This window comes from Melanerpes formicivorus, unplaced genomic scaffold (assembly GCF_026170545.1).
Source record: "Melanerpes formicivorus ecotype bairdi unplaced genomic scaffold, bMelFor1.0.p_v2 SCAF_13, whole genome shotgun sequence".
NCBI lineage: Eukaryota > Metazoa > Chordata > Aves > Piciformes > Picidae > Melanerpes > Melanerpes formicivorus.
The window spans coordinates 13,170,475-13,196,726 of NW_027142365.1; the positions used below are offsets into that span (position 1 = coordinate 13,170,475).

The window sequence follows — 26,252 nt, forward strand, 5'->3', positions numbered from 1 at the left end:
AACTGCTCCCTAAAGCACAACCTGCAAAAATTGCCAGAAGGAGTTTCTTCTGCTCAATAAGCTTTCCCTAAGGGACACGTGGGATGCAGTATTGAGCTCCCTGAAGTGCAGACTATGAGTGAACAGGGAAGGTGTTTGCACAGATCTGTCTTCTTTCCCTCACAGAGCCTCCATCTATGTGAAATATGGCTCTATCTGCTGGGCTTTGCAAGCCAGCCTTCAATCTAGGCTTTTGCAGGAAGTCCCAGAGTTTCCTGACCTGCTCTTTCCTTTCAGAAAAATAAATAAATTACAATGGTTAGTAACACTAAAAGCTTTTTGAGCTACCTGAACAGATTATGGACTATTTTATCAGGCTCCCTGCATGGCTGCTTTCAAAAAGAATAAGATTCACCCGGGACACTGATTTGAAAAGCAGTGACAGTGACCGTGCAGTGTCTTTTCCACTCAAGGATTGTTTTTCAATTTATGATTTGCCACATGCATTTACAGGGGACACTGGCAAAGCTCAGAAAGGATTTGATGCTGAAGCTGCACTTTTATTTGTATCTGCTGTTGGATGTTCTACTTGGCTGCTCCAAAAAGTCAGTCTCTTACTTAAGGTTTCCCAATGTCCTCTCAGACAGCTGTTGCCAGATTTTAATGCTATTGCATATCATGAATATGAGAAGCAATAAATATTTTTTAGATAAGCACATCATGGAGTCGTGATGGAATAACTTATGTCACTGTGTCCAAAATTAAGCTCAGTTACTGTAGGTGTATAGAACTCCCACAGGAAGCTCTCATCAAACAGACCCAGAGCTTGGTGCCGCAAGCAACCTCCAAGAAGAGACCAAAAATGTAGTGGTGTAGTGTCAGTTATCTCAGAAGGTCAGTGGGGTTTTTCTTGCAAAAGCAGGAGAATATGAAAACTAGCAAATTTGCTCTGTTCTAGAGGCAAACTCTGTTATGTTTCTCCCTCCTATTTTCCTGCTAGTAATGGCAGCTTGGAGAACACCAGCCTCTCTGTGGTTGTAATGGAGTGTTCATAGGATCAGAGGATCAGAGGATGTTAGGGGTTGGAAGGGACCTCTGAAGGTCATCAAGTCCAACCCCCCTGCCAGATCAGGCCCAGAGAATCCAGCACAGGTCACACAGGAACACATCCAGACAGGGATAGAGATGCTCACAGAAAAACTTCTGCTGGTATATGTGTGAGCCTGCTGTGATGAAACAAACCCACTTTGTTTCCATCTAGGACAGGTTTGGGACTGAGATTTGAGCCCTATACTAAATTTTAGGTATGGAAGCATATATATATCTTGGACCTCAACAATATTTCGAGTTCTTCAATCTCAGACCACAAGCCTCAAAAGGTTTGTCCAGCTATTTTTTTTGCAGTAAGAGACAAGTCTGGCTAAGCCATTTGATTAGACACAATTCCTGCTAAAAAAAATTGTAAAAATAAAAAAACCCCTGCCCTCTCTTCCAGCTAGTCACTATTATTTGCTTCCAAAATTACATAGCTGAGAAAACAATCAAAAGTATTGTCATGTGTAAAAGGCAGATGCTCATGTTTTGACAGCACTGGCGATACGAACTGCATACCAATGTCCATTTATGTTGAGTGATTAAATCACTGCAAACATTTAGCTGGTAACTGGTGATGGATATGAGCTACAATGAAGCTGCAATGGAATGAGGATGGTTTCTGCACCTGTCAGTTGGTAGTCATCACCTGTGCCACTGTGACAGTTTGCCTGGTCATCATCACACTCATCCACAGGTTTGCCTTCCGAAATGGTAGGGACAACGGTAGGAGCTGAAACAAAACCCAGTGGTTCAGTTAAAATGTGCTGGAGAATCAGCATGCAATTGGCAGCAACACTTTGATGAGCACCATGTGCTGTTGTCATGTGCTCTAGCTGAGGATTGAAGCAGCTCTACTTTGCAGGTTAGTTAGTATTTCTTGGCAACAGGCTGTATCACTCCTGCCTCACTCTGCTGCATCTGAACTCCAGTTCAGATTTTCTTTTAACTGTCTGCTGAGTGCTGTTCCTACCAATGAAGAGTGAAAGCCTCAAAAGGCAGGATGAGACTCTTAGGTGGGACATGAGGTACTAAACCCTTTATTTATTGCAGGCTAAACTGCCTATGAGTAGGCCTGTACAGAGGAGCAGGAGTAGTGCATGCTTAGGGTGGTAATTCTGCAGCACTCACCATAGCCTCTGCAGTGCACACATAAGATGGGAAGTGTCTAACCAGGGTCCTAGTAACAGTGACAGGAAGGCAGCGTCATGTAGAATCACTTTGTGAGCAACGAGCAGGTCTGGAAGGAGTTTCTTTTGTTTTTGTTGAAGTTATAAATAAGACATCAGTGATGTCAGTCACCCCTCCCGGCCACCTGCCGGCTGCTCCTTGGTGATTTCTTTCCGGTAGCTGCTGCCCAACCAGTAAAAGTCTGCCCTTTGTTATTACAGTTAAAAGCTTGAGATTTGTGCAAGGTGCCAGAAAATATATCTTTAACCCAGTATCTGCAAAACATACCACATCTGGAATATCAGAATACAGTTATGTGGTGTTTTGTTTAGGTTTATGTTTTATGCTGCAGGTACAGTTCCCTGGCTTAAGATAAGCACTCTGGGAATGTGATCCAGGCTTATGTCTGTTCTCACCCACTGTTATTTTCATTAACAATGCTCTACTGTCATTATTAGCTATGCAGTAACACACCTCTTTTTTTGGATCTTTCTTTGCCTTTCTACTGCTCCCAGAGCCTGCTGGCCACAGAAGATCTTAGGCACTGACTTCTTGGCCTGAAAATGGCAGGAGGGTTACTAATTTCTGAAGTAGATATAATCTGGGATGAAACATGGTTCTTTAGGACTCTGACATGTGCTTTACAGGTACAGCTGAGCCTTGGTTAAAGAAACAGTTTTCTGTATCCATTATGAATTATGCACAGCATCTGTCCCCCTCTGGGACCTCTCTCTGGCTTTCTACATCGAGTTAAGTTTCTTATTGTGATCTTCTTGCCACTGTATAGCCCCAAGCTTGCCTGCATCTCTGCCACCATTTCATGTAAGCCCCCCTGGGATGCTTCAAGCACACAAAAATTCCCTTTGCTCATTATTGCTGGAAAGCTGATTTCTACTCCTGCCCGTGCCTGTCTCCATGCTTCTTTTCTCATCCCAACTCCTTTCCAGCTCAGTAAATCTTAAATTACTTCTCTTCACTGAACTCTCCCCTTAACATACAGTTACACAACAAAGTTTTCTTATTATGCTTCTTCCATGGGAAAATGGCAATTGACCTCACTTCTCCATGGGTGACCTACAGGTGAGTACCCTTCAAAAGGACACCACACCTGAAAGGCAAACTCAAGATGTGTCCCAGGGAAAAAAAAATGTACTTCCTGGTGTATTTTGTCTAATAGCAAAGACATTTTGTCCTGTTTGCCCTCCCTTTGGCTCCTCCATCTCACTGAGCAATTTGTTCTTGATACATGGTCCATGGACTTCTTGATACCTAGGTGGCCACAAGAGCCCTGTGGCTGAGTTTACATAATGCAGGTGCTGGGTTTTGGTTTTTTTTTTCAGTGCACACAGCACAATAGTCTGCAGGGTCTAAGCATTCCCACAGGAAATAAGGACTTCCTGCAGGAACTAAGAAGTATTTCCATCCTCTCCACTTTCCGGGCCAAGTGAGAAGCATACTTATTCAATCTGGCCTTCACTAAGAAAACACAACACCCAACTCATCAGTTCTCACAGCAAATGCCTCCCACTCTTCCGCCTTGGGGAAGAAACTGTGAGAAAGAAATGGAGGCACAGAGGTCGGCTCCATTCAGCTTGGAAGTTTGTTCAGCTACTTCTATACAAGGAACATCTGAAACCCTGGATAAGATGGTTTGTTATCCTGTGTGGTGTTTAACTGTGTGGTTTATAAGCCATGCTACTATACTGTACTGTCAGCCACCAGACAAAACTGTGAAATTCACATAGTGTAATCTATAGTTATCTCTGAAGTTAAATAATTATTGTTTATATAAGAAGAATCAAAGCTTGTCTTCATGTCACTATCCAAGGATGATGTCTAAACATTGCTTTTCCTGGTCTTTTATCTTCTACATGTTCTTGCAAAATGAAAGGAACAAAGAGGTCCCCTTTACCCACCAAAAGGAATAGCACAGGCACTGTCCAGCCCAGTAATCATTGCCCACCATAGTCTCTGATGTGATTTCCGCATCCTTTGAAGGAGCAAGGGACAAAACTGCTATATTTAGTGCAAAGCTCCTTCTGCATTTTCAGGAAACATCTCTTCCAGGGTTGTATTATGGTAAGAAAGTTTAAGTTCCTGTCTTTATTGTTTCCTAACAGCTCTATGATTCTCAAAAGTATAATCATAAGGCTGCTTAAGGGAACAGAAAGCCATGTGGAGAGTATCACTGCAAATCAACAAAGGAATGGGAGAAAGAATAATATTTGAGCCTTGGGCATATTCAAATGTCAGCAAAGAAGGAATTGATTAGGCCAAGAAACAGCAATAATGGCAGTTGTGGAAGCGAGAGTCTGATGTGCTGCCTGTTCAGACACAGCAGTGTTCAGCAGTAGTCCAAGTGGAGAATGTATTTATGAAAATAATAAAGTGCATTCATCTCTAGCAGAGCAATTACCTTCGAGTTCACAGCCCAGCAGCTCCATTCTCAGCCCCAGCCCTCCGTGTGTGGCTCTCTCAGGGTAGACGCGGATGAATCTGGTCGAGACAGGTTCAAAAGTCCGCAGCTCGGGTGTGTCGTAGTTGGTGTTGCCTTCAAAAGTCTGCAAAGCATGATAAACACTAGGTGTTAAAAAAAATAAATGAAAAGATAAAGCTTTTTTGAGCAACTGCCTTTTTTTTTCCTTCATTCTCTGGTCTTTGAATTAGGTGAGCAATAGGCCAGATGCTAACCGTTAAATAAATGTGATCTATTCCTGTCCTAAATGAGAGTGGAAAATGCATAGCTGAAGCTTCTTGGAAAAGCAATGCATTTCATTTTTCATAAACTCAGTGGCAACCAATCCATCAGGGTCATAACAAGAGCTGAGTGTTTAATGAGACATGTTTTTAAATGACTCTCTGATCTGGGCTTTAACTGGGTGACATTTTCAACACTTCTCAGGGAAAAAAAAAAATGGCTTAGGTGAAGATCCTGTCACCTTATAAGTGGTTACAATAATAATCCAACTATTCAAGAGAAAATTTGAATCTGATTTCCCCCAGTGACAGAGTTTCACAAGTTGTAGTTATTTCAAAAGGCATAAATTAAACTCCAGGAACAGTAGCTGCAAGAGTTCTTCCACTGAGCCTACTATTGAATAAGAATAAAAAGGGAGAAATAAAGAAGAAAGCTGCTTCCTGACAAAACTGCAATATAATCCAACAGGCAAGGTAGGTCAGGAAATCTACATTTCAGACAAAGCTCTCTTCTCCGGGTTGCATTCTGTGTTCTTCAGCCATAATGCAGCTCTCAATGGCATTTGTTTGACACCTTCAGGCTTTTCTTGTCAGTGATCTTTTACATATAGGACAAGGTGTAATTTGTACTTACAGCAACACCTCAGGTGCCCCTGTGGAGATGATCAGTCTTTAGAATGAATTAACTGTACAAAGGAACAGTCCTTGCCATGAAGAGTTTATAACTCAAGATAGGCAAAATGAGTTAGTTTTACCTTATTTGATGGTAGAAAATGACTTTGGAATATTGTGTATTGAAGACTCTAAAGTACAAGACATGAAAAAGTATATGACAGTGATGTAAAGTATTTTCACCTTTTCTATGAATTAGTTAAATAGTAAAACATAAAAAACTATCTTCTTTGAACTAGACTTAAATTTTTGGATTAGAATTACTATTAGAAGATACTTCCAACCCATAGCTGCAGAGCCTGAAGCCTTCTTCAGGAGGAAATGACCAGATGCCCCTCATTTGGATGAGAACTAAGGCTAGCCTGCAATGAACTCCTCCTATTGATCTATGGCAGACAAAACAGATGCTATGGGAGAAGCTGCCTGTATTTCTCAAGGCACAAAGCCAGCACAGGTAAATCTGATTGCTGCTGTATTTTCAGTGCAGTCCTAAAAGCCTTGTTTTCACTGTACACCTCTGTATCACAGTATCAGAGTATATTAGAGGTTGGAAGGGACCTCAAGAGATCATTGGGTCCAATCTCCCTGCCAAAGCACGATCACTTAGGGCAGTCCACACAGGAATGCATCCAGGTGGGTTTTGAAAGTCTCCAGAGACAGAGACTCCACAACCTCCCTGGGCAGCCTGTTCCAGTGTTCCATCACCCTCACTGTAAAGAAGTTTCTCCTCATGTTGAGGTGAAATCTTCTATGTTCAAGTTTGAACCTGTTCCTTGTCTTATTACAGTACACCACAGTATATGAGCCAATGGCGCACAGCCCCTTCTGCCCATTGATTAGAGTGCAAGTCAGAAGAGCCAGTGATAATGGGAGAAGAGAAGACTCCAGGGGTGACCTTGGAGCTGCCTTCCAATACCTGAAGGGATTCTACGGAAAGGCTGGAGAGGGACTTTTCATAAGGGTGTCTGGCAATAGGTCAAGCAGGAATGATTTGAAGCTGAGGGAGGGGAGATTTAGACTGGATCTTAGGAGGATGGTGAGACTCTGGAAAAGGCTGCCCTGGGAGGTTGTAGATGCCTCCTCCCTGGAGGTGCTCAAGGCCAGGTTGGATGAGGCCTTGAACAGCTGAGTCTAGTTGAGAGGTGTTCCTGCCCATGGTGGGGAGGTTGGAGTAGATGACCTCTAAGGTCCCTTCCAACCTAGGCCATTCTATGAACATTAATGTTTCTGTTCCTGCCTCCTGGAGGAGACTGTACCTCCAAGGTGTCTCCCGGGGGCACTGGCTGACCTGGTGTTCTGCCAGTGCTTAGAAGACAGTTGTCAAAAATTCAACATGTAGATGGCCTGTCACATCTAATTAACATGGAATTACATATTATTATAATTGAATAGGCAATATAGTGCCAATGGTTAGAAAAGCTACCTACCATGTGAGAAAGAATGAATTCCATTTTATGTATGAAAAGTAGACAGACACATGTATCTGAGGAATCCTTGCTTCCTTTTTAATAGTAGTCTTAATAGCAACACATAATAATGAAAACCATTTTATAAAAGACATCAGGGCTGGAGTACTGACACATAGGCATTAGAATTCAATAGGCATCTCGAATTATATTGAATTATTGTCCTTTGTAGTGCAGAGCTGCCTGTGATTCAATTTTGACTGATCATTTAAAACACATACTGATATTCTTTGTGGGGGAGGAGAGAGGAATATGCAGTAAAACTTCACTTTATGAGTGTCTTTCATGCAGGCTATGTCACAAATTGTTTTGCTGTTTCACAAAGATAAAAGTATAATAAATAATAGCCAAACAAAAGAGAAGCTAAACTGATGAGAGGGAGAAAAAAAATCTTACTAATATCTTTTAAGATTGAAACAAACATTGCAGCAAAATTCATACTTTCATAGAATGGTTTGGGTTGAAGGGGACCATATAGAGCATCCAGTTCCAACCCTCCTGCCTTGGTCAGGGGGTTGGAACTAGATGATCCTTGTGGTCCCTTCCAACCCTGACTGATACTATGATACTATGATACTATGTTCCATTAGACCAGGGTGCTCAAGAACTCATCCAGCCTGGTCTTGAACACTTCCAGGCAGGGGGCAAGATGTGAAAAGGTTGTCCAAATGGCAGGATACTTGGAAGTTTCTTATACCAGAAATACTGAGAGAAAGTATAAAAACCCCCAGAAGAGTGGAAGGAGGGAAGTAATAAGAAAGAGAAAGGTGATGTTATTGAGTAAGCTTGAGTAAGACTATGGACAAGACATACAAATTGGATCTTGAAATGAAAATGAGGTTCTGCATGGTCAATCAGTGTGGTGTTCAATCCTTTGACTGATCTAGGCTAAAGGAGAAAATATGCTGCATATTAAAAAAAGAAGAAGAAAAAAAAAAGGTGGAAATTGGATCAAACAAAGAGGAAGGAGTTATGGTAGTCCCAATGAGAGCAGCTCCAGGCATGGATGATAAGATCATGTTGAGAAACAAGGTGAGTTTTATCCGTTGGACATGTTCTGTTGTTATGTTTACTTTGTCACTGCTCTTTCTTTTCCTCAAATGCAGTTGTTTGTTTATTGAAAGTCAAGACTCTAAGCAAGTGAAACGATGTGTTTCATTTCATGCAACAGGGCTGTTTCTAATCCACGTTCCTGCTGTGACTCATTATAGCATGCTGTCCCATCCAGCTCTACTTGCATTCAAAAATACTACTTTCCAGTGTATTAATATTTTAAATCCCTCAGACTCCCAAATCATGGGATTTATCTGACTCCTTTTAAAGAAAACTTGGGCTTCAGAAGAAAGTTTATTAAATGCCCTGATTTTTTTGGGGAAGGATTATAATTATGCCACAAGAGAACTGAATTCCAGCCTTCTCCATTCCATTAATCTTGAAAGCCAGTTTCTGGTAGGGATGAAAGTTGAGGATGGGCTCAGAGCATCAGTTAGCACAGTAGTTTGCTTGTCAAACAGCTAACTTCTGACAATGATGGCAAGTGCTTGTATTAGAAAACAGAAAGCCATGCAGCAGAAGGCGCGCTGCTTTGAAAACATATGGCATTATTTTTTCCCTGGTTGAGCCACAGTGTAGAAGTACATGTCAAAACAACATCTATCTTAGAAGGAAAGTGGTTAGATCCCATTGTTGATTTACACTCTCTTCACACTTTATGATGAAGTCAAAACTCATAGTAACAAGAGAAAAGGGATGACTGCAAAGGCTGAATTCATTTAGTTTTAATCCCCAAAACAAATGATGAAAAGTGATGAGAAGTGAGAAAATGCAGACATATTCAGTGAGATTAAAACAGGAGAGAATGAAGTCCAATGTTTACTAAATGTGCCTGGAAAAGCTGCATCCATGGGCCCACTCTGCTTTTCCTTGAAGGAAACACAGGTTTGTCCAATGGATGAGTCTATGTAGTGACACAGCTTTTACATCTAATTTTCAGACTAACAGAGACGAGATATGGAGCAGCTCTCCAGATTCCCATCTGACAAGCACCACATTGATTTGCCTTCTGAGGACACATTTTTGTTTATAATACCCTGATCATCCCAGTACCAGTTTGTGAACAAGGCTACATGCCCACTGGCTTCCTCAAGGAACAGGGTGGGAGGACTGAAAAAGGGTTGTGCCTTTTGAGGTAAAAATGCATTTTGTGAGCATTGACGGCCAAAGGGGATGGAAGACTTAACAAATGGATTTTGGGCTAAATAAACCACACACTTAGCACAACTTATGCCCTGAAAATTATACAAAGAAAAATAAGTACATTTCTAGAAATTCTTCTGGGCTACACTACTTTTCTTTTCTCTGGCATCTAACCCAGCAATCCATGTGGGCCTCCTGTCTACATATCTTGCAGTTTCTGCTTGAACTTATGAACCAGCTGCCCTTTACTCCCAAGCACCTTTCAAGATGCTGTACTTGTGACAGTACAATTTACTTTTCACTTGGGATGGGATAACACATCAAAAACTCCTATCACTTTTAGAGATACTTGGATCAGACCACTACAGAGAGCCTGTGAAGCCCTTGAAGCAGTCTACAGGCAGTTCAGAAATCCAGCAGGTACCACATTGAGTTGAATAACAAGCATTCTCATGCCAAAGGAAGCAAAATAAAAGTTCTTTCACTTTCAGTGGAAAAACTGTAGAGGAAATACTACTTTTTGGCAGTGTTGTGTATTACCATTGCACAGGATTTTGCATTGCAGCCACCCTTGTCAGAAATCAAGTCTGAGCTAGCTGTTGAATAAACGAAATCTTTGCCACACAGAGAGGCAAACGTCCTAAGACCAGCTCCTGCCCTCAGGCATGGATCGTTCCCACAGCATCCCTTCAGGGCTGTTGCCTGAGGAGTCCTCCTTCGTGGCTTCATCCCAGCTGTGTGCCTTTTCTAGGCTTGTAGAAATTTAATGCAAACATTTTTGGTGAAATTAAGCTTTTCTTAGTGCAGAGCTTTCCTCCTTACCTTTATCTTTTTCTTGCTGGAATCCATGATCATTTTCCAATCTGACCCATTGTTGCTGTAGCCAATTTTGAATTTTTTCATGAACACTTTGTTTTCTCGGTGCTTGCCTCCTTGGACAATTATGCCCCTCACTTGTTTTTCTTCACCAAGGTCTATTTGAAGCCATTCATTTGTATATGGATGGGTAGTTGGTGGCAGTGCCCAGCCTGAGCGGCTTGTTATGAGGCGAGCATTTTCTGGGATCCAGTTTCTATCAACTTGAGTGGATGCAGTAATCTGAGAGTCAGGAATGAGCCCAGACACCATACCCAGCATCCCAGAGCAAGGGTAATCTACAGAGAAAAAAAAAACCCAAACAAACAAACCCCAAGAAAATAAATGAATTAGTTCTTCTGAACAAGCACTGAAACAGAAACAGGACATCTCAGTCAATTCAATCACCATAAGCAATTACTTAGCTCTTTCTCACATCCAAATTACTGTCTTTAGATTTGTATATCATTTTCATTTGTTCAGACTTGCACATCCTAGTTTTGGCAGGAAGTACCAAAATACCACAAGTATTTCTGGCTTGATGGGAACCAAAAGGATCAGAAAATACTACGCTATTCTTGTTTTCTATTCTTCTGGCTAAGGCAGGGTCACATCTGAATTTGTGACTATTTCCCTAGAGAAAGACTCCAAAATCAGCCAAAAGCTGGTTTCATGTTACTTAATTTTTGGTGATATTCAGAATGGGCTTATTTAATGCATTCTGTAAAATGTAATTTATTGCTGCACTTGAGATTTTTCTGCTGTATTCTTTTGGTCTGTCAGGCTTTGCTTCTTTTATGGTCCCAGATAAATATGAATTAGAAGTAGGAAAAGCTTTTAGCAAGGAACAAAAATTTCCAGTCTGGAATTCATCAGCTGTTCTGCTGATGTTACCTTCACCTAACCTGAAAAGATTTCATAGAATGACCTGGAATTCTATAACACAGCAATCAGCAATCTCATCTTCCTGCTCTATGGAAACCAGTCCTAAGAAGCATTTTCAAGGTTAAAGAAATGCCTTAAGAAAAAAAAAAAACAAACAAACCCCAGACCTAGAAATATTAACAATTATTGCCAATGAACTCCATTTAGTGCTAGATAGCTTTCAGAAAAATCAGCCTTAGATCATAAACATTTTCTTTAACCTATAATTTCTTGTATTTTTTACTTAACAGATAGAAATGCCTTCATTTTGAAATCCTAAACCTGAAATTCTCTGCTTGTGGCTGGTTTGTGGATTCCACCCCCCCAACCCCCCCCCCGTGTTAATACTTTGATGATAATGAATGCCTTTTGCTGGTACTTCAGAAAGCAATTTGGACAGTTATTTTAGTAGCTATCAGTGTGATATATGTTCCTATACTGATCACTAGCAGGAACCTGACTGTATACATCTAGTTGCTTGAACAAGCTTTAGATCTAAGTGTTTGTACCTTGCAACACTTTAAAAATATAGTTATGTATGTTTGTTCCTGGGAAAACCTGCTGAGAGCTACCTACAAACAGCAGGCATGAGAGAGAGGGATTTCAGGGTTAGGAAGGAAAAACAAGATGGGAATTTGCAAAATGTTTGTGTATCTTAGGTATTTTGCATGGTACTGTAAAATAACTGCAAGAAAAGTAATTAAATCTGATTTTTTTTTTCCCACTTTGTAAAGCTGAACACCTAAAAGGTAATGCCAGAACAACATTCAGATAACATTAGGTGAGTAGGTTCTTGTCTCTCCTTCTCCTTCTCCTTCTCCTTCTCCTTCTCCTTCTCCTTCTCCTTCTCCTTCTCCTTCTCCTTCTCCTTCTCCTTCTCCTTCTCCTTCTCCTTCTCCTTCTCCTTCTCCTTCTCCTTCTCCTTCTCCTTCTCCTTCTCCTTCTCCTTCTCCTTCTCTTTCTCCTTCTCCTTCTCCTTCTCCTTCCCCTTCTTTACTCCATCTCTTCTTTTCCTTCTTCTTCCCCTTCCCCTTCCCTTTTCCATATTTCACACAATCACAGACTTTCTACATTCAGACCACAGTGGAAATAGTTGAGATTCATTTTGCTCTTAAAAACAAACCTCACAGCATCGGCACAATAAATTCCCTTGCTTTTAAAATCATTCCCAAGCCTTACCTGTTATCTTGCAGCCATAAACTTCAAATCTCAGTGACACTCCGTTTTCCCAAGTCACAGGTCTGATTCGCACAAACCGTGTTAGAACTGGTTTGGCAAAAGGTCTGTAAACAACCTCTGTGGGATTGCTATTCCCTTGAAACACCTTTATGTGGAAAGACAAAGTATACATGTGTTAGGCTTTCTCTTCAGCTGTGTTTGTAATTCTGTGCTTTACAGCTAGATACAATACAAAGTCTAACCAGGGTTATTCTGGAATGAGACAAGAGATCTGCATGGGCAACTATTTCATTGAACTCCTGACACATTTTTTGCACGTAGATGAGCTTTGCTTTGTAAGGAAAAAAGATGATATAAGGCTTCAATGCTACTAAAACAGTACCTTGACATCTGCAGAGCCCCATAACCTACTGTAACACTGCAGAGCAGACCAGGAGAGCTCAGGATCATTTTGAGAGCAGGAGCTTACCTGTCTATCCACTCCCTGACTATACTGAGATGTCCCTGATGCTTAGATCCATATGCAAGAATGACATACACTGGTGTTTGTCACTCAAGGACAGCCATGTCCTGGAAAGATCTCTCAATGCCCCTTTAGGACAGTCTTATTTGTTGCCCACTTATAGAATGATGCAAAAACTACAGAACCTCAGGTCCAAATCAGAGGTTTGGATTTCAGTTAGACCCCATAACAATTCTATATGCAGTTAGGATAAAAACATGTAGTATTTTGCTGTCCTTGGGCTTAAGAGCTTTGCAGAGTGTGTCGTGTCAACCTTGCTTTGTCAACCTTCCGGTTTTCAATCTTTTTATGAGACTTTCTTTCTCCTTGCATACTGAGGTGGAAGTCAGTTTAAGATCTATAAAACAGGCTCTAAGATTTTCTCTGTGTCCCTTGAGGCTAACAGGCAAATTAGATGAACAATGAAACTTCCACAAGAAGGGACAGGATTGTGCTATCCTTTCATGTTGAGGATCCTGCAGACGGGCTCCTTCCTAGCAGAGCTGACAACTTGCAATGTTCTAGTCCAAAGAAGGTGATTCAGCTTCCTGCTTCTGCTTTTTATTCTCACGTAGAAAGGACCAATTTCCTGTTGTTTTCCATGGCTACAAACCCCTCTCCTTTTATGGGAGATTCTCTCATTTCTTACACACTCTGTCTACTTTCCTGTTTGTTACTTGCAGTAGCTGCAATAATTTGGACTGCACAGCTGTCAACTCAACAGGCTCGCTTATATCTCAAGTAATTTAATACAGGAGTTTTGTGTGTACAAAGGGATTTTAAATGGAGCTGCTTCCCTTCCGGGTGACTTTTTGTCTCTGGGATGACCTGCTGTGGCTTTCTCAAGGTTTGCATCTGACTGAGAAAACAAATGTTTCCTCAAAAGTGCACAGCTCCTTATGTGTGGTTAGTTCAACACTTGTGTGAGGCTGCCTTGAGGAGATCTGGGGCTGCCTTCTTTTGTTGTTCCTTCAGTAGCTTTTAATTTGAATAAAGACATCAGAGGGGACTGGTGCATAGTTTTTCATTTTGTTCTGATCAATGGGAAAATAGCTTTTGATTTTGTTCTGATCAACAGCAAAATATTGCCCCCTTAGAAACCTGATTTTTTCATAAACTCTTTGAACAAATTAGAGCTCTCACTAATGAAGGACAAGCACGTACCAGAGAAAGTCATGTAAAACACACTCTTGGAAAGTTTACAAATTGAAGTTGGTAATGAAAATCAGGCATGGCCTGATTTTGAAAGAGGCATTTGTTCAGTTTAGAGGAACCACAGCCAGGAAATGCTGTGTCTCATACGAGCCACAGTGTTTGCTCCTCTTGTGACTTTGGGCAAGTCAGTTATTGTACCTTTATATATCATTATACAGTGCCTACATTGTCGCATTTGACCTTCTAAAGTTCCTTCTCTGTAAACCCAGGATAATACCTGTCAAAGAGAAGCTTTTTCAGGGTTCATTATTTATTGTTTTACAAAGTGCTTCAAAGAAGAAAGATGTGTGTTAAACACTGCTACCATTTTGATTAGATAAATGTAGTGGACTTGGCATAGCCCTTACAGATGAATCAGGGACAAACCAGTAACCAAATATTTAGAGCTAGATATGGTTGCAATTGATAGTGTTTAATATTACACAGCTCTTCTGGGTCTTCACAGAAGGGTCACAAAAAAGCTATTTTGAAGGGAGGTACCACAAAACCTCTTCAGTTGCATCAGCCCCTGGCAGCCTCTGAGGACGTTGCTCCCCAGCACATCTTAAGTGAGATGGGAAAGAAGGCACAGCCTCAATGGGACTATTCCTGTGAGAGCTGAGCAGAACTGACTTCTCAGTAACAAGCTTTATGCTCATGGTATAATGAAGATTTTCTTTTTTCCCCCCACAAGTGTCTAGTTTCATTGGGAGGTCACAGAGAGCAAAGCTGCTGATAAGTGGAAAGGTGACAAAAATCTGTAAGGATGAAAAGATGTGCCTAATTATCTGTCTGTATGACTCCCCAGCACTGAGATACCTTGAAGTCTAACAAACTACTAATGACTTGCTAGCACTCCTGCAAGACAGCATGGCATGGGGACCTGAGGCAGTGGCACACTGCATATCCAGAGCCCCACTGCAGATAAGGGACCTATGTCTTTTTTAAAAAGGTTCCCCATAATGTTTTCCTCAAGGTCATGCAGAAAATCTCTGTCAAACTGCAAACAGTAGCACACTCCAGGGAAAAGACTGAAGCCACTGTGATTACGGTGGGTGCAACGGACAAGGCAGCACCTTGCACCCTTTTCATCTGTGCTAGGCTCTGGATACACAATTTTCTGTTGCTATTGAGACAAGAGCTATAACTTGGATTTGGGATACCTCTTTCTGTAACAACTTACAGTAACTGAACAGTCCAACAGCCTATTTCTTGGCTGAAGACAGGTAAAAGAAGAAATACTTACAACAGGCTTGTTTCCTTCCTTCAGTGTAATCCAGTCCTCTCCATTGGAGCTGACATCTACACGATATGATTTCAGATAATATTCTTTCTTCGTTTCTTTTGAGATGGCTCCTTGGGTCCCAATTCCAGAAACAAAGCGGAGAAGGCCCAGATCTACCTGTGGTAACACGTCAATTGGGACATGAGGACAACCGGTTTGGAGCATAACAACACTGCAGAAGTGACACTCCCTCCACACCCCCCATCTTTTACAAAGATATAAGGATTTCATATGAAGGAAATGGCAACACATTGTTGATAATAACAAAGCCACAGCCTCCTCTTTTGCAAACAGGAGAGGGGAACATTTGTTTGATTAGCCAGGAGAGCTATGCACACGTCAGAGAATTTTTTTTCCTCTGTGGCGGAGGTACAAGAGACCCCATGAGAACCCCATGACACCAAAGAAGTTACTGGAGAAGTTCAACAAGCACCAGTCTGGTGAACAATCTTACTTAACACTCTCATTAGCTACCTTGCATAGGTATTAGTGAAATTCACTGAGGACACAAAGCTGCAAGGCATTGTCAATACAGAGGAGCATCATGCAGTGAGAACTAAATAGCCCTGAGGACTGCAATATTACAGTTGGGATGAAACCAAATTCATGCACTCAGGGAATGATAACAAGAATTCTGTTAGAACCCAAGAGCTCATCACTTGCAAACAGAAGAGGAGAAAAGAATCTCGTGGTGTTTAAGTTAGTCACAAGATAATTACGAATCACTGTGTGATTTTGTTGGGAAAGAACCCAAATGAGTTTCTTGTACTGTAGGATGTGTTTGAAGGAAACAGAAAGAAGCATTAGCATGAGAGCAATAATTCTACTCCAAGTGTCAAATGTAATGATTACTGGAAAATAATGGCATTTTGAACAGGCTGGAGAACTGAATGCTAAGCTGTGAACATGAATGCATGCTAGAGGCCTTCTCCTTCATGCATTCTCTCTTTTTGCTTCATGAAGGTACACTGCAACCAAATGGATAAGGGCTTTAGGTTAAGTTTTCCCTCCTCTAGTTATTTATTTGTCATCCAGGTCTCTTTGCTCATCACATTCATCATGTGGAGTCACAGCACATGTGTCAGCTTGGTTGGGAGAATGATGATGAGTCAGTCACTTCTGCTGGCAAAAGCAGTTTTTTTTATCCCATTGCACAGGTCCAGCTGCCAAACGGCCGAAACTAGGCACAAAACTTTCTCACGGCCAGATTGGTGAGCACAGCTTTCAAACACCTGCCATTTCCTTGCAGCCTTTCTTTAGCTTTAACAACAAACCAATTAAAATCAATTTCATCATGCTCTGTCTCTGCAGCTAGAACCTTCTCTTTGTTTCCTAATGTAAATAATTTAATTTTGATATAAAACGGTACTATTCACAAAATATCAATCAGAGTAATTTCCCCCCCCACCCCCAAACTTCAGCCATCCAGCCTTTTCTTTTTTTCAGGATAAAAATAGGTTGAATTAACTCTTCTCAAGTGAATGCCCCATTAACATCTTGGGCTTTTTCATTATTTCCAAAGTACGTAGGCTGCAGAATATATGTTCCTTGTGTCCCACAGGCATCCTTTTTCCTGGATGTATGTCATATATCCAAAGGCACTAGAGCAGTTAAGTCAACATGCTTTGCATTCTCTCTCAAAAGGCTGAAGGAAGTGCTATTGAGGACAGACTGGCTGCTCTCTCAATGCCCATGTCATACCCAAGGCATTTTGAAGCCTTCTAGCACAAGAATAGCAGCCTTGTGTATGATAGATAGAACCAGCTTTCAGGGCAAAGCCCCTGCCCCAGTTTTTTAAGGCTGGTAAAGTCTGCATGTAACATTTTAGCCCTTGTCTTTATGGAGGTGAAATACTGTGACATTCTGTTTTGTCGTGAGAATAAAAAAAAAAAATACTTCAGTCTTAGGGGGAAAAAAATGAAAATCCCAGCACCACCTTCCAAAAACAATCAAGTGATTTAAAGTAACTGGAGAGTCTCAGATGTTAGATTGTTGCAATCTGAAAGTTAATGGGGGAATCTGGGCATCATTGCACTGAGCAATCTCAGCTTAACTTCAAATGCTCTCCAAACTGTACTCTGCTGATTGTAAAGTGTGCTGCACTGAGTTATGTCCAATACCACATTCACTTCCAGGCTGAAGTGCACTTGAAAATCTGGAAGTCTGAGGGAGTGCAGAGCTAAGTTATTTAAATGATCTGCTTCTCTTACAATTTGAAACAGCTCTTCAGTTTTGAAATGATTAGGGTCCCAAGCCTGTACCATTCCAACTGATTTGAAATGATTCTAGTAGGGGCTTTTTAATATACAGTAAGTACTTCATTGTGAATACAGTCAAGCAATGGCCTATTATGAGAGTTCCAGGGATTTGAAGCCAAGTTAAAATTTAACATTGGGGATTTAGAGGAAGGTCTGATTACTTGATGCCTCTAAGTTACTGCTAGCAGCCAGTGACCATTCAGGCTACTCAGGCTTGTCCCATCAGAGAACTTCAGGCCCCCAAGTTTTGCTTTGTCCCCAGTGTTGGTGTTCAATAGACCCCCGTAACACCTGGGATACCAAATATCCTACAGCATCCATCCCACTGCCCACAAGTAACTCCTAAATGTACAGAAGACAGAGACATGTACCTTCATGTCTAAAATCTGGTAGAATTCAAAAGGCAGGCAGGAGACTGCCACAAGCACTGGAAGAGATAGAGGCTCTGGTAAGACCTCTAACTTACTGCTTATAGGTTGGTAAGAGGCAAGCTCATTAGCTCTCCTGGCTACAGTGACAGTATAATACAGTAGAGGAGGAAGCAGGTATCTTTTGTTGTGAGGGAGAACATCTCTTCACATAGATGTGTTCTCTCCAGACCAGCAAATCTTTATGTGCCTCTTGAAAACTGGAACTACATCAACAGCATTCCTCCCCTGAAGGACCTGGAGGCTGATGGCTTGAGTGTTCAGCTGCCTGCCACAGATTTAAAGCCCTTACAAGAGCAAAATGTAACCTCAGACCTGCTGCATTTCAGGGTGTGTTTGCTCACAAGATGATAGTGGAGAGAGGAATAACCTTTCTCTATCACTGTTCTGTGAGAAGTGAGCAGTGCAAACAAGAAAAGTGGAGCTAAGCAGCAGAGAGCAGAAGAGTTGGAGTTTTTAGTACTAACTGTGTCAGTGCAGAGATCCAGGAGAGAGCTTAAGGCATTTTCTTTGACAGCTCTCTGCAGTGTCCTCTGGAGAAGAATTGCTCCTCCCCAGGCGCATAAAAACAGAACTTCAACACTGAGCACCCCTCTGTGGTGCCTAAATATGTTTGTAAATTAAGCTCTAAATGTACAATTCTTCTTCTCTAAGTAAGGTGACAAAAATAATTTATGTAGAAGACTACCTTGGAAACTGCATGACACATCTGAAGGGGCTGTTAACCTTGCCTTCATTAATCACTTTGTGACGTATTTTGGGGTTTTTTTCCCCAGTATCTCTCGAAACTTTCCTTTCTGTAAAATGCAAAATAGTGCACAACATCCACATTCTAAATGTCACAGGGACTGCTCAGAGTTGAAGTTCAATCATATAAACTGCTATTAAGAGCTGCAACCTGAAGGTACCAAAACTTATCTGTTCTAAGTCCCAGCTCTTCTGTACCATGGTATCCAGAGGAATCATTGCAGAGGGCAGTAGCTCTACTACAGCTGTGTCACCAAACAGATTGGAATTCTTATGCTTTTTGGAGGTTTACTCTTATGGAGTCCAACTGTCTGTGCAATTTCCATTCAACTTAATATGTGCTCTCCACAGAGGTCTCAGATCCAGTCTCCTTCAGCTAAGACAGCACACACATCTTTAACAGCTATCTTTTGGTTTGGGTCATCTTGCCCTTTTCGTTTCAAGGACTTGTGTTTCACGTTAAAATGAACTGTGGAGAGAGGTGGTAATGAAATACAGTACTTTTGAAGATGAACATCAAATGCATTTCCCTGCAATTATTTGACATTTAACTTTCCTCAGATGATAAACAAGCATCTGGTATTTATTTGAGAGGATGCAAGCGATTTTGTGCGTTATTGCACGCTGTATGGCTGTGATCCGAGACAGACAGCTGTCTCCAAACCTGAAATCTTGACATTTCATTTCCATGGCCAGGGTTCCAGCTTTGACTCACTGCAGTATGTTGCTCACTTACATTCAGATGTAAAAGTCTAGCTCTTTGTGGAAAATGATGCCTTAAGGCCTTATCCAAAATCACAGCTTTTGATAATTGCCTGTGCTGCAAAGTGACTTTATTCCTAAGTACAAAACTAGAAGCAGACTTGCCTGTTGGAATGGGCCCCTAACTTACAAGAAATAAGGAAGATCTTGAGCGTGGTTGTTGTTGTTGGTGTGTTGTTTTGTTTTCTTTCTTTCTTTTTTTTTGTTTTCCCCCCCAGGAGAGAAATGTTCATGTTAAAAAAGGCCCAGTTGTTCCTACTTCTAAAATCAATTTCTTTTCTGTGAAAGCATATTGCAAGACACTAGCTGTTTCTGCATATGAATGATTTCCTCTCTCTCTGTTCTGCAGGATCATTTAGCATCCAGGAAAAATAATTTCATTACTGTCTTACTGTCTCAAAAATAATGTGGGTGGGTGACACATTTTCAAGACACAGATATGCAAGGGGTGGCATATGCATATTATTAGAGACCAATTAGGGAGAAGGAAAAGGAGTAACACTCAGCTCTGCGCAAAGCATCATGTAGCAAATCTTGGTAGACTGCTGGTAGAGAACAGCACACAACTTGAAACAAATACTGCAACTTCCTGTCGTCATCCGTAACCATGTCATACTATGGAAGAACTTATTTTCAGAATGAAAAGCTGCCTTGCTAAATAAAATACAGCCACTGAGGGAGCTGTAGCAAGGGAGCAGCTTTACCAGCTTCTATCACTCCTACGGTAGGTCTGTGCAACAGCCTGAGAAAATAAAGGACAAAGTGCTGGAGTTTGATTAACAACAGGAAGCTTTTTGTTGTGGGCATCTCTTGTGGCTTGAAAAGCTGTATAATCCATCACTTGACACAACATACCAAAGTAAATATTTTTAGAGAACTGTGTCATTTCCCTAGATAGCATAGAGTGCTCTGAGGCAGATTAGCAGTTGTGACGTTTCACTGTTCTGTCAAACATTTAATTAAGCAAGAGTTGAATTTTTTTTTTATTTTATTAGTTATTGCTCTTGATTTGGCCAATTATGCTCCCCCAGAATGTATACACAGCTAATTGCTTTATTCCTTTATTTATTGAGCTTTAGGTAAAGAAGATTATAATGTTAAGTAAAAATGGCACAGGCTCTAGTGGAAGTTCTGAAAATAGTCTGATTAATTTGGTTGGAAAATTGCTTCCAAAAGTCTTTGTCCTTGAAACGAGTAGTTGTTACAAGAGCACAACTCCTGCATTAATGGCAGGGTGTAAATATTCATCTTGGGTTTGAGGGAAAATAGTTAAGGCTCTAAACCATCACAGATTTTGGTGTGAAATTCTCAGTGATATTAGTGGCAGCTCCATAAAGAAAGTGAAGGGAAAATATTGCTGTTAGTAAGGTCTCTCCTGAGTCACTGAAGTCTTTCTTATTGACCTTGACAGCAACATCCTGAAAGCCCCAGAAGAGAAAGCAGCTCATCATAGGCTCAGCTCCTAGTCTGTGCCTAACAACTGTCCTCAGTCAGTGTGCTTTAGCAAACTGATGCTTATGTGACTTGGCAAAAAAGGGGAATCATGACAGTGGACATGAGTAAACATTCATACCAAAGAAACAGGGAAGCTTGGAAGCAGAAAGGAAATGTGCTTTCTTTAGCAGTTGAAATATTCCTTACAGTCTTCACCTTCTGCCCAAATCATTATTTTTTGAGCAGAAAAAACAAAAGCATAAAGAGTCCCCCAAATGAAAACAAAGAATATACTGAAAGGATGCTACTGTACTGAGCTACTGATGCTGGGATTGCAGTGTTGAGTGCAGTAATTTTTTTTTTTAAAGGCAGATGAGCTAGTTTCTATGAGAGAAAATTGAAGATAATGTTTGAAAAAGTAGGACTGAAGCACACAAAACAACTTCAACCATCATCATGGGGCTGGTTCAAGAAGGAAAAGATGCAGAAAGTGCAAGAACAATGAAATCCAGAAATGAAGAGGAGAAAAGAAAAGACAAGAAAAAAAAACTAAAGAAAAGGCCTCTGTGTTTCTGACAGAGAAAAGATAATGCTTGTGTGGGCTGTGTTGCATCTGGATTCATGGCACATTCTCCCACTCTTATGTTAATTTTTTTTTGCATAAATCAGAAGCAACTAATTAAAAAAGAAATATTTAATTCTGACATGTTCTTTGAACTGGTGTTCCATCTGGTTCTGTTTGAATAGTAAAATCTGCTGTAGTTGTAAAAATTGGCAAGCAACACTCTGGTAAAGAGAAACAAAAGAGACTCAGTACAGCAGGTTAATACACTAGCATTTCAACTTGAGACACTTCCAGAATGCTGCAAACCAAATCGCTCCAGTATGGAAACTATAAAGATCAAATGTGAAAGAGAAATGCCGCGAGTGGGCCGGCAGAAGCGCTGCCACTGGTGCACGTTATCTCTCTGTGATATTTTTAGGGTGAGTCTTTGAAGGGGTTTGGTTCAAAAGCAAAGGCAAAGCAATGCTCCCCTGAAAAGGGCTGGCTGTGCTGTACGAAATGCATCCAGCGCACACGCAGTGATAGGGAACAATCCTTCCGCGCTTCATTTGCAAGCTCCACCTTAGGCATTCACGGGGTACTGTGATGTAACAGGATGGTTATTCAGAAGACTCAGAAAATACCACCTCCTTCGTTCATTTTTTAACTTGAAAACTACTTAAAATCTGAACACCAAGATACAATAAACTCTGATAACAAAGGGAAGAAAATGTAATCGTGTAGAGGCTTCTATAGACTCTGGGCTCTAAGTAATCAGCATCTTGTGCCATTCGAGCCTTCTCTGTGGCAGCGGAGAGAAAGGCTGATTAACTCCCCCTGCTTTAGAAAAAGATTGGTTTACATCTCGCAGGAGCATATCTGGCTGTGAAATATTACTTCTTTAAAATGAAAACCTTTGCTTTGACACTACATTAACTTGCAAATGGATAACCTAAGACACGTACAATGACTTGGTCAAAAAAGGAGGAATGTGAATGGCCCCTTTCTCCAGCTAAGATACTTAGGAACCCTTGCTGAGCAATAAATGAGTCAGGAACGTAATACTTTTAATTAACGTTTTCTGAATACTTATTTGTAATTTACATTTAATTTTAAACCTGAGCTTAATCCTCTGATCTGGAATGAAGACAACTATTTAGTGCAGTTTGAATGTAACCTTCCCCAGTTTGTGTTAAGAACTATAGAAAAGGGAAACTCTATAGCAATACTTGCAGAACCACTCTTTTCTGAGAGAGGGACATAATTGTAGGACTTCTTTTTCCCTAAGTGTACTGAGCAGCTAATGCGCAAATGGGAAACAAGTAATCCAAAGCTTCCCTAGCAGATTGCTTCACATGTGAATAACAAGGCTTTGGGTGGAAAATGCTGAATTTTGTTTATAAAGGTCTTCTGTAGCCATTTTTTTTTTTATGTTTTATTTTATTTTTGCCAGCTGCTGTCCTTTTAAAATGAGAACCCAGGCAGGAGGGCTTAATTTATAATGCATTTTGGTATTTTGAATGTAAGCACAGCAATACACATGTGTAAACACACAGAAATAATTTCTGCTTCTTCCTGTTCCCCAGCATACCTTTGCTAATTGGTAGGAAGCTGGCAGGCCAGGGGATGCTACACTGTGCAGAATTAAACCTCTGCTCTCTCAGAAAGCACACCTTGATGGTATTGATAGATCTGACTGCCCAATCACTGTGATCACAGTGAGTTTCGCTGGAATTTGCTACACTTAGATCTTTCTGAAAGTTCAGGCTTTGGGTTTTCTATAAAAAAAACCCCAACAATACAATGAGGAAAAAGTGCCAGTGTCTAAGATTTAATGCCTTTTAAGCCTAATTTCACTGGCAACTGGAATAGGTGTATAACCTGTGTCACACAGAAATAGATGTATTTACTTGTGATCAGCTTTCTCATCTCGGCAAATCGGCAGAGTCTCTTTAAATCAGTCAGTCATCCACAGGAGCCTGCATCCATTTATTCTCTGTTAAATGGAACTGTCAGTTTTGTTGCACCAAAATTCGATTTTCTATTTCATACACATTGTGCATGATGATTTTAATTTACTACTGGGTCACCAAGCAAGTCACTACTTTTTAAAAGAAACATATGAGTTTCTGCTACCTTCTAGAAAAATGTTGGGTAGCTGCAGGTAGATGTTGTGGTGAGAGTAACTGCAAATGTACGGTGAAAAGCAAGAGACAAAGACTATACATGTAAAGATTATTTTGCCTTTTTTTCCTTGGTGTGTCCCTCATAGCTCTGTGGAAATGCACACATAGGTGAAATAGAGTAGAATAGAATTAATCAGGTTGGAAAAGACCTTCGAGATCATTAAGTCCAACCTATCATCCAACACTATCTGATCAACTAAACCATGGCACCAAATGCCCCAATCCAGGCTGTTCCTAAAACACCTCCAGTGATGGGCTGAGGTTGTGATTTGGAAGATCCACTGCTGAGATTGGTGCTCTTGTCCCGTGCTGGGGCAGGAAGGAGGACAGCAGAAGGGATGGTGTGGGACAGTGACTACCAAGACAATTTCACCTCTGATTCTAAAGCAAACCAGGGAAACTGGTTTGCTTCAGAACCAGCTCTGCCCCCAGCCCTGCCCTTCTTTTAACAAAGCCTACTCAAACTCCAGCCACGGGGATTTCATTTCCAGGGTTTCTTTGGTCAGCTGATGGTGCCTGGTTTGTGTACATCCACTCTGCCTCTCTAAAAGTTCCTCCATTTCCAGCTATGCAAAGAGCAAAGCTATAGATTTGTAACTGCTGTGGCTTTTTCAAATAAACACAGGATGTATTTTCTTAGTTAAGCATACCATGAAAGGGGGGGAGCACTCCAATGAACAGTTAATTTTTATGGCCTGATAAGAACATTTAAAAATTGTTCTGTACTATGTCAACCCTTCAGCCCATAGCTTGAATGTAATGGGCTTTGCAAGAGAAGAGCCTGCTCCTGGCTGAAAGCCACCTCAGCCTGCAGTGCAATAATCCGTAAGCTAAACGCGACCAGTTAAAATGCGCTCTGGTTTTACATGCGATGGGATAAACTGATCTGTTGAGCAGCTTCAGAGGATCACACTGCGTATCAGTTTGGCCCAAAGCGTTCAACACAGAAGGCTGCCACAAAGAGGGAGACCAGACTACACAGGTACAGCTGGTTGGTGGAAGCTGTGTGTAAACAGTGCCTCTCTGATGAGCAGCCAGCTGTTCCTGAACACAGCGGAACCCAACCCCAGCTGAACGTTCGGTCAGCTGTGCTCTCTGTGCTAGGAGGTTTTATCAGGCACCTATGGAGTTTACTCTGATGCCTTTTAAAGGAGTTTTGGAAAAAAAATAATTTAAAATGTTCAAGGTAAAGCAAAAACTGGAAGTATTTCCTTGTTGAAACATAGTTTTTTGTTATTTCTTTGTTGAAATATACCTTTGAAGTTCCTTTTTATTTATTTAGTTTTTGTTTGGGTGGGGAGAAGACAAATTGCTTTCTGAAGGGCAAGTATTTACCACTTGTTAAAAAAAAAACCCACAAAAACTCATTTATCTTTCTGCTTTACCTGTTTTGCTACTGCTGTGAAAATGTCACCTAATGGGCAGAACAGAATTAAAGTGGGACAGAAAAGCAGGATGGCACAAGGACAGGGGAGGCAAATAATGGCTCTGCAACAGAAAATCTGGAGCACGGATGCTGGGATGGCGAAAGACCCACAGGACTCATGAACTCTTCAGCTTCATACTACTGTGCAGGTGTGGAAAGAGTGAATTAAAGCACAGAATCATCTCTGCAAAGCACTCAGCAGTACACCTATCATCTCCAGCCGAGGGGTGGCCCCCTGAGAACAGAGACCTTTAGCTCAGCAACAACTCTGCTTATTATAACATGCCTCAGCTGTGTGTTCCCAGCCAAGGCTGTGTTTTTAGCCACCACCCTCAGTCATTTAACTTCTAGCCTTGAGCTCTGCCTCACCCACAGTTTGACATCTGCCTAGTCTTGTAGATTAATTTATTTCTACTGGACTCAGAAAAATCTCTTTTTGAGATATCTTTCTTCACATCTGCAGAAAGCCCTGGCTGTGGTGGAGTAGATGTGTTGCAGTGCCCAGTAGCGGGGTGGGCAAGGCTGCCTCAGCCCCTAAGGGGTCTGCAAGCCATCTGGGAGAGAGCTCCCCTACCAAGCAGAATGGTACAAACAATGGATTTTTTGGCTTGATGGCAGCTTGAAAAACCACCAAACAATAACAAATGTTTTGAGTCAAGCCAAATGCATGAACCTGGTGAATGAAATAGGGAAAAAAAAGAGGAAGAGAGAAGAATAATTTTGCAGAGGGTTTTGAATGTGGCTTCTAGCTCTGTGAAAGAAAGTGGAAGAGAAAGATGATCAAAAAATGCAACAAAACAAACAACAGCCCAGTGGTATTTAGTTTAAAAACATAGTTAAATTTAAAAAATTTCTTTCCCCTTTGGAACCAGCTAATGAAAATGAGATAAATGCACAAAATTATTTTAGTAGATGCTGAATCTGGGCTTTTGCTGGACACGTTTTTAATTCGCTATCTCAGCTCTAAAGGGCCATCTGTCTTGCAGCCGTTGAGGGGATGCAGGGCTGGACTGGGAAGTGGATGCATAAGTAATTACAGAGTTATATACAAACTACTCAGATCTCTGCATAATGGATCCCCTGAAAGAACTGAAACTATTATAATGATTAGGCTGGTAGTGGAGACTCGGAGGGGCTCTGCTTCTGCTGCTCCTCCATATGTTGCACACAGGATTGCTCAAAGCCACACAGGACTCCCCTCTGTATTAGGGCTGATGCTGAAACAAGTCAGAGGGAGGTAGAGAGGATTTTCTTCT

The 26,252-nt window shown here is 41.2% G+C and overlaps 1 protein-coding gene across 6 annotated transcripts in view; it reads right to left on the reverse strand.

Moving 5' to 3' along the window:
* The window catches only part of NRP1 (neuropilin 1), a 116,730-nt gene that overhangs the window by 21,143 nt on the left and 69,335 nt on the right, over window positions 1–26,252 (reverse strand). For 3 of the 6 annotated variants that reach the window (XM_068146242.1, XM_068146240.1, XM_068146239.1), the window contains exons 8-12: window positions 15,173–15,328; window positions 12,231–12,375; window positions 10,095–10,426; window positions 4,658–4,802; window positions 1,700–1,804 (exon numbers count right to left, since the gene is read on the reverse strand). In XM_068146242.1, the coding sequence (XP_068002343.1) occupies window positions 1,700–1,804; window positions 4,658–4,802; window positions 10,095–10,426; window positions 12,231–12,375; window positions 15,173–15,328 (883 nt within the window). The remainder of the gene's footprint in view (window positions 1–1,699; window positions 1,805–4,657; window positions 4,803–10,094; window positions 10,427–12,230; window positions 12,376–15,172; window positions 15,329–26,252) is intronic. The other 3 variants (XM_068146244.1, XM_068146243.1, XM_068146245.1) reach the window with 2 other exon arrangements.